This window comes from Mercenaria mercenaria, chromosome 9 (assembly GCF_021730395.1).
Source record: "Mercenaria mercenaria strain notata chromosome 9, MADL_Memer_1, whole genome shotgun sequence".
NCBI classification, from domain to species: domain Eukaryota; kingdom Metazoa; phylum Mollusca; class Bivalvia; order Venerida; family Veneridae; genus Mercenaria; species Mercenaria mercenaria.
In genome coordinates this window covers 18,378,008-18,386,446 of record NC_069369.1, presented here as the reverse complement: position 1 = coordinate 18,386,446, position 8,439 = coordinate 18,378,008, and the positions used below count along the sequence as shown (strand labels likewise).

General features: G+C 35.2%; 1 protein-coding gene across 1 annotated transcript; it reads right to left on the bottom strand.

Annotated features, from left to right (window-relative positions):
• Positions 1–1,194: 1,194 nt before the first annotated feature.
• On the bottom strand, positions 1,195–6,864 carry LOC123547787 (uncharacterized). Its single transcript, XM_045335045.2, has 6 exons — positions 6,700–6,864; positions 5,657–5,868; positions 4,579–4,785; positions 3,826–3,909; positions 3,027–3,319; positions 1,195–1,248 (listed from the first exon to the last, which is right to left on the bottom strand). Exons 1-6 carry the CDS (start codon positions 6,834–6,836, stop codon positions 1,195–1,197), a joined length of 987 nt encoding a protein of 328 aa, XP_045190980.2. The 5' UTR covers positions 6,837–6,864.
• Between the last annotated feature and the right edge of the window lie 1,575 nt (positions 6,865–8,439).

Genomic DNA, 8,439 nt, shown 5'->3' with positions numbered 1-8,439 from the left:
TTCCTATTTCAGAACCAAATGCCGCCATCTTGAACTAATCTTGAACTAATCCCTCATCTACTGTCTATTTAAGGAACATAGTTTCATCTTTTTAACTGCATTTCACAGCGGTACGTGTGTTGATTATAACTGCATGCATATTAGTACATGATATTTCGATAAAAAGTCAGACGAGGATGACTGCTGGTTTGAGCTCCGATATCTGTTGATTAAAAAGACAAATGAAAAATAAGCTCTGGAGTTATAGCCGTCGAATACGCCCATTCTCTTTGGTTCAATTTGTATTCCTCCAAACGGGTGTTGCTGGCCGCGTGAACAACAAGAAAAAATCTCGCCGGTCTTTAAAACAACGAATGCTCCTTGAGTTAAACAACACAAAACTTCTAACATTTATTGATTCCTATTTTGTCCTGTTTAAATAAGAAAGCAAATATTTCTTGAATTATATTTCTTCCTTCATTGTTAATAAACACAAATTTTCAAATGTTTATCCGAATTTATATCGCGAAAATACTAGTATGTTTTTTGCAGCTTAGTCCGGTGAAAATCACTGTACGCCGGACAGTCCGGGACAGTGCCGGCAAATCAGACTTACACCTAGCCGGTTGCCAGCGAAGCGAATTGAAGTAGTTCATGTGTAGCTGCATTCATATTAGAAAGCAAATATAAATACTAAATAATTAGATACTCAGCAACACAAACTGCTACCGAACGGATGAGACTAAAACTACGATAAACAGAACGAAATACCTTTAGATCAAAGTTGATGCACATTTTTCTTGTTGGCATGCCGCATCCGGAGATCAAATCCACGGCTTTATGTAATATAATGAAAGACCTTACCTAATAGTGTGGAAGACGGAAGAGATATTTGAAGGCATTTGAAAACACAACATGCACGTGAACATATAATCAACTTCCTAATCGACACATAAAATGAATGATTTTTTTCGGATTCAAGAGAAATGAACGACAAAATAGGATCAATAAATCCATGAATAGTGCTATCAGTTATATTAATATTATAATGATAATTATTCGTATTTTATTCCAGGCATCAAATCAGGCTTTACAATACTTTTATCTATATTTATGAAGTGTCTTGCTGCATTGATTTTATAGACATTATCTAGCAGAGGATACAACGAATGATACAAATGAAGATTCTGCTACCCAGCCTGTTTTTATTAAACATTATTGTCTCACTTTGGTTACGACTAGCCCATCAATCTCTTGTAATGTCTGTACCTATAACATACCGTCACATACATGCGTTAACTTATTATTATACACCTCTGATATTACACCACAGATATTTTCTAGGAGTGATAATGTCACAACGAGAAATACTAATGATTAAAGCGAAAAAATATAAAAAGTATTTATAATATTTGTATATTATAACATACTGCATTATGGTAAGAGATTGAGGTCAGTTAAATTATTTGGCAATGATACGAATATCTAACCTTAACCAAGTTGTAAATGTCACACAAGTCATGGTTATATTCTATTATGTCTGAACTAATGAAGCACCAATGTCAGATGTTAAATTGTATTGTTAACTGTCAAACAAGCACCGTAGATTTCACAATTTGTCTACCATCATCATATTTTTTGAAATTTTACTTTTTCATACATCCGAGCACAATTTAACACATTCAGACGTCCTAAACATTCAGCTTGAAATCCACCTACGGGCTCTATTAAGTAATTTTAGTAATCATGGGCCTGAATCTCTGCCTGTAGATGGAAACCTGATTGATTTGAACGCCTCACAGTCAAATTATATTACACTGTGTCTTTGAAGCCTCTTTTAGACAACAATAATCGTAAACATTATCAATAACATAATAATGATTTGCTGGTGCAAAACGAGTTAGGTACAGGGGTTGTAAAATCATTCATAATTATCTAGAAATAGACCTTTTAAGATTAGAAAGAATAAGAATATTAAAAATACGTATTTCGTAATATATGAACAGCCTGGCACATTCCATCAAGGGCGTAAAGTTGGGTATTCGTTTAATCTGACGTTGCAAAAAAAACGAACATTGTTTTACTGTCCTTAATGGCATTATTGTTGTACGACCTTTGGCATCAGACCAGAAATGAAATTCCACTGTAATTAGAATAGAATTATGTCACAGCTCTGTCTGATTAATCAGGTCAGAAAGACAATCCACTGTAATTAGAATAGAATTATGTCACAGCTCTGTCTGATTAATCAGGTCAGAAAGACAATGCCAGTGCAATCAGAATAGAGTTATGTCACAGTTCTGCCTGACTAATCAGACAAGAAAGAAAATGCCTGTGCAGTTAGAATGGAGTTATGTCACAGTTCTGCCTGACTAATCAGACCAGAAAGACAATGCCAGAGTAGTTAGAATCGAGTTATGTCAAAGCTCTGCCTGGCTAATCTGACCAGAAAGACAATGCCAGTGTAGTTAGAATCGAGTTATGTCACAGCTCTGCATGACTAATCAGACCAGAAAGAAAATGTCACTGTAGTTAGAATCGAGTTATGTCACAGCTCTGCCTGGCTAATCAGACCAGGAAGAAAATGCCAGTGTAGTTAGAATCGAGTTATGTCAAAGCTCTGTCTGACTAATCAGGTCATCTGGAAAGAAAATGCCACTGTAGTTAGAATCGTGTTATGTCACAGCTCTGCGCGACCAATAAAAATCTCCTATGTATGTGCCAGACACATAAACTAAGAACTATTCGTGCTCCCGAAGTCATTTCGCGGTCTTGTGGTAACTATATCAATTCACTTTTATGCGACGCATTTTAAAACTAGTTTCTTTATTGAACGGCGCTATAGCCTTTGTACGAAACTGAAGATAAATCAATTTCAGATCTGAAAGAGCAATAAGAGCAACCGGTAGAATGACACAAACTAAGCCAACACAGCCCATGACTGCAGAAGTCGTACGAGAATCGTCTGCACTGGACAGTTTTCTTGTGTAAGCGGACGTTTTCTTTGTATCGATGGTAAGATTCAGAATAATTGCTTGAGCTATTACTTCCAGATCATCTGTTTCAGCAGACGATATAAGAATTGTTTCCGAAGCACTAAATGGGGTTCCGAATGACGAAGGAGTGAGTGACGCGAAACTTGTAGATTGTGTTATGGATGGTGTTGGTGACGTAGATGGTAGCGTAGACTCACATGGTAAAGAAATTACTTCTGTTTCTGTTATAGTAACACACTGTGATGACTGTAACCAGTTGGACGTTTCTAGTAGCGAGGAGACCGTTGAAGATATTTGCAACTCAGAGGACACCGCCGTGGATTGTGTAATATAACTTGTGGGACCTGAATAAGATCCGCATTTAATATGAACATCAGATACTTCTTTGCGGCCAGAAAGGAACGTATTCTTAAAATTAAATAGCATTCTTTAGAAAATCAACGCATAATTTTATCTCAAAAAATCAAAGATGAACAAAGGCCGAACATTATTTTCTTATTACTCCACCTGAAAATCGAAGAAAGTAAACTTGCCAAAGTTAAATGAAAGTGTTTAGGCCTAAGACTATATCTCTGGGTACAACTGAAAGCATATCAAATTTAGCACAGTATAGGGAATATTCGGTTTCCAATTTATAAATCAAGGGATTGATCCACAGACGACGTAAATGTTTGCCATGAAAATAAGGCTAAAGAATCTTTTCCATCTCTTGTTCATGTTTAGGATTTGTCAAGAAATCAAGAAAAAAGCTAAAACATTTATTCAATCTATGAACTTATACGGAAGGTTACTGGTCACCTTAATTCAAATAATTCAGAAACAAAACAAAATATATATCAAATTTACAAACTTGAACTCTGAATTGCCAATGTTACATTGCAGAAGTTCTTTGTAGTTTCCGCGATTGTAGTTATCATTGTTTCGTTGATAGATACTGAAATAGAAAACAGACTGTATTGCTAAGGATAAGATACCCGTACACGTAACACTATAAATTTCGTTATAATTCAGCTAGCCAATGCAAACATGTGGAACGTATTCAATCATTAAACTCGCACATTTTGATAATCCACATGAAAGTCCATTTATTGGTTTTCCTCCCTACACAAAATATCGACAGACACTTTTTCAACTGTAGCTGGGGTGCAAGTTATACAGACACATTAGAACCAAAACCGGATTAAATCTTGATTAGTGGAGGAAACCTTTAGGTGCCCCTGTCGATATTACTTCAGACGCGAGCGCACAGCTGAGTAGAAACATCGATCTTCCGAAAGGCGGCTGGATGACCTAATAAATGGGAATTCTACATTTAAAGCAATCGTAATCACTTTGCCAATGATGCACGTTGTAAATTCTTCTGTAGTTAAACTTCGTCTATCTCTACGATCACATCTAACTGAGAACTCTAGCTGACAGCGTTTAGACACTTGACATTCCCACCTAAACTTGTAGAAGTATTAATTCATCCATATTTTTCAGTTTTTTTAGTTACCGTTCGTGACCTCATTTTCATGTTTGTTTATCAGAAGTAGAAGTACGATAACTCTGTATATGAAATATTTAGCTTGTATCATTTTTTAAACTAAATAAGGATTCTTACCTCTGATACAAGATTTGGACGCTATCTGCATTTCACCACTGTATAATGGTGAAGTCTGTAGAAGATAGCAAGAGCTGTTTGCAATAAAGATAATATCTGTGCACGAGGTATCGTATATACAATAGTCCATGCACTCATCGTATGTAATCGTCGTTAGAATGTTTGAGATATCTGCCATAAACACATCGTCAACCTTGCACATTTCGTCTACAGAAGAAAGCTTTAAATATAAACTATAAACAAAAGTGGCAAATCTATGGAACGCCGCAGCTGTCTTATGCCATAACAAGACACTGTTTTGACAAGGAAAATGAACCATAGTGAGAACAGGTTAAATCTCAGTTTTTCCTACATTTACTAGATAGTATTACTTTTGAAACAGATTATTCACTATAGATTGAGATGACTTACATAAAAAAGTATTTACGTTGCCTTTATCATTTTTTTTTTCATTTATCAAATCTCTCAAAGTTATCTGAGTTGAAAGCACATATTCATGCAAGTTATACTTCTATATTAGGTGATTGAAATATTACAGCACAAACAAAACAATTAAAGCATTTTAAGGTCGAAGTTAAAAGTTTCAGACTTTGAACGTTGATGAATACTATAGGCCTGTTTTACGAAATTCATTTATATCTTTATTTACTCCTAAATTTGACTTTAAAGCGACGCATTTACACTTTTAAGTGAAAATTCTTTAAACTTTCAAAAACCCATACAATGTGAGTGATGTGAAAGCGACAAGTGGTACATAACTTAATAACAAATGACTTTTTGCAAGCTACCCTAATTAATTACAAAAACGTTTGGTGCAAAAAGGAGATAGCCGTTGCGATTGACCGAGACACCATTTCATGGCCACTTACTCGTGTCCAGAAAATACCTCGCTTGAAGTTGGTTTAAAATGTCGGTTTAAAGTTTAAGTCATAACGTTGACCGATTTTGGTAATGCCACGCTAAACATTTTGATATAAAACATCAGGACATTCTCGGATATTTTTCAGTGGCACTTTGAAGGCAATTACAAAGAATGTAAATTTATAGGATAATATACCAAAATATTGTGACAACTTACCGGTATATCTCTGACAAACAAATGGCTTTTTCACGGAGCACTGAACTCTTTTCCCGGTGCGCAGACCTCCGGCGTGTCGTAGGAAGCAATTATTGTTATTACCTATTGAGGTAAGGTTAAAATCTATGCTGTTCTGGAGTAAGGTACAGTCAAATACCCAGAAGAAGTTATCGTTTCCGTCACCACGCAGGCCTACCCAGTAGTCTTTATAACTGGATATAAAAAGCATGCATATATTAACCGTCGTTTATAATGACTGAAAAATTGTTGAAAAAGACGTTAAACCCGAACACACACAGGCACACACACACCACACACACACACACACACACACACACACACACACACACACATACACACACGCGCGCGCAACATTAAATTACAAATGTAGCCATAAGATACAAATGCTTCCGCTGTAGGAAACTAGGACACAGGATTGCGTTTCTTGTTCGTAATCGAACTTTGAAAACAAAACATCAAAATTAAACTCTGATATGTTTTATAGACAAATAATCCAGTATGTCCGGAAATTATAACATTTGTTTTTCAAATTTCTAAAACTGATATTCGTTCTTGTTTGAATGTTTAAATTACAGCTGCGGCACTTGCTTACGCACTTGAAAATGAAGCCTATGGTGAAAATAGTAACGACCTTTTGCACACCCTTTATCTAACAACTGTAAAAGCCAGAGACCCAAAAGAAATATCATTAAGGGCACGGCGAAATAGGAGAGGGGGTAATTATCAAACCAGTCAGTCTTCTGGGTTAATTAAAGACGTAATTGTAATGGAGTGCCCCAGCTGTCTAATCACTGCAAATTAAAAAAAAGGAATGCGTAGTGATCAATAGTAAAAGGGCTTAATACTAAATATGCAATTTCAAAGAAAAATACGGTCATAGCCTCTTCCAATTAAACGGCATTACGTTTTACAGTATGAAAAATGTACTCGTTCGTACACATTTTGCAAATTGTAATCTTAAAATATTAATTAGAATCGAACATACTGATTAGTGGGATTTTTTTTTCTCTAATAATACTTACAGAAATATATTTTCATCTATGTCGCTTTCCTCTTCATAGCGCTTAATAAGTTCCGAGAACGTCAAATCCTCAAGTTTTGCCAGATCTCCACCGTTTTCTCGACATACAGTGCGTGCCCCGTCCCAAGGTAATTCCATTGTGTGATATATAACCTCTACAACTCTGTTGGGATATGCACCTTGTAATATATTTAACAGTAATAAATTGGACGAGAAATTGCTTACCTTGGTATATCAAAGAAAAAAAATGCAAAGCTACATCATAAAATATTAAACCATAATGCCGAGTAAATGGGCCTCCTTGGTCGAGCGGTTGCTGACTCGAGTTTCGAATATCTTGCCTTAAATAGGATGAATGAAGAATTTTTCATGTCAGGAAGCTATCCAACTACGTGGAGGCGGGTGGTTATACCTAGGTGCCCGCCCAGCCCTGAAATGATATCCGAGGGCACCTGGGATCTTTCTCCACCATAAAAAACACACGAAAAGTCACCATATGAACTACATCTTATCCACTTTGCCTCCAATCCAGCAAACAACATTAAATACTTCCATTTATTTCAAAAGTTTAATTCACGACATAGAGAGTTTTAATTCATTTATGACAATAATATTAAAATCATTTTGCTTATTTGTTTTCTAAATACTTTAATTTACGCATTACGTTTCATCATTAATATCTTGAGGTTTGTTCAATAAAATGTACAACGCTATTGAAAATGTCATTGTATAGAATTAGCTTCAGTTTCAGTTTACCTTTATGGATTTAGTGGTTTCTTTTTGAAAAATAAAGGTCGTAAAATCAAACAGATACCTTATAGATTACAAATATTAATGATGAAATGTAAAAAAATAAAATAAACTCAAATTAAAAACTAATACCTGCTATTATCGCATGTAAAGCAATTATCAAACCAAAAACCAAAAAAAAAAAAAAAAAAACGAAGAAAAGAAAACAACAGAAAAATGCCATGAAGTGTCTTATTGATACTTAGATTGTTTTTGAATGTATCCAGTGATTTAATTTTTCGTAGTTCTAACGGCAGTTCATTCCACAGTTTTCGACCAATAGTACAGAAACTTCAGTCATTTAATGTTTTGCACTTGTTGCATGGAACAACAAAACGACATTCAGAATCTTCTGACGATCCCAAATCTTGTCTTCTAGGAAGATGCTCTGTAAGCAGTTCTGTTAAATACATATGTACTCTGCCAATTTGACAGTTATACATGAAACAAAGTATCTTAAATTCAATCCTTGCTTTCAGCGGCAACCAATGTACGTAAGTCATACAATGCTTGTTTGGAACTGTCAAATTTCCTCCTGTTAAGGACAAGTTTTGCACACATATTTTGAATACGTTGCATTTTACGTTATTGCAGTAATTTGTGAAATAACTGGAAACGAAACTAAAATATCAGTGGCTGCTTTGGTAAAATATTTTCGGATGTTCTTCATTCGTAGGTAATTCAACATGGCTGTACGACATTTGCAATTTACATAATCTTTAAAGTGCAAAGTTTCATCAAGAAATGCACTAAGAAAACTAATTGTGCTTTCATGTTTGATATAATCACCAGCATTTGTTCAATTAAGATCTGCTACCAAGCATAATAAGTGTTCATTTTCAGTTTGTTTCTATTCATCCAGTCATTGCTTGTAACTGCGCATCGTTAGAGGTCTCCGACCGCCCGTGACTCTATGGAAGCAGATGTGGGACAAAAACTTTAATTTGCTATA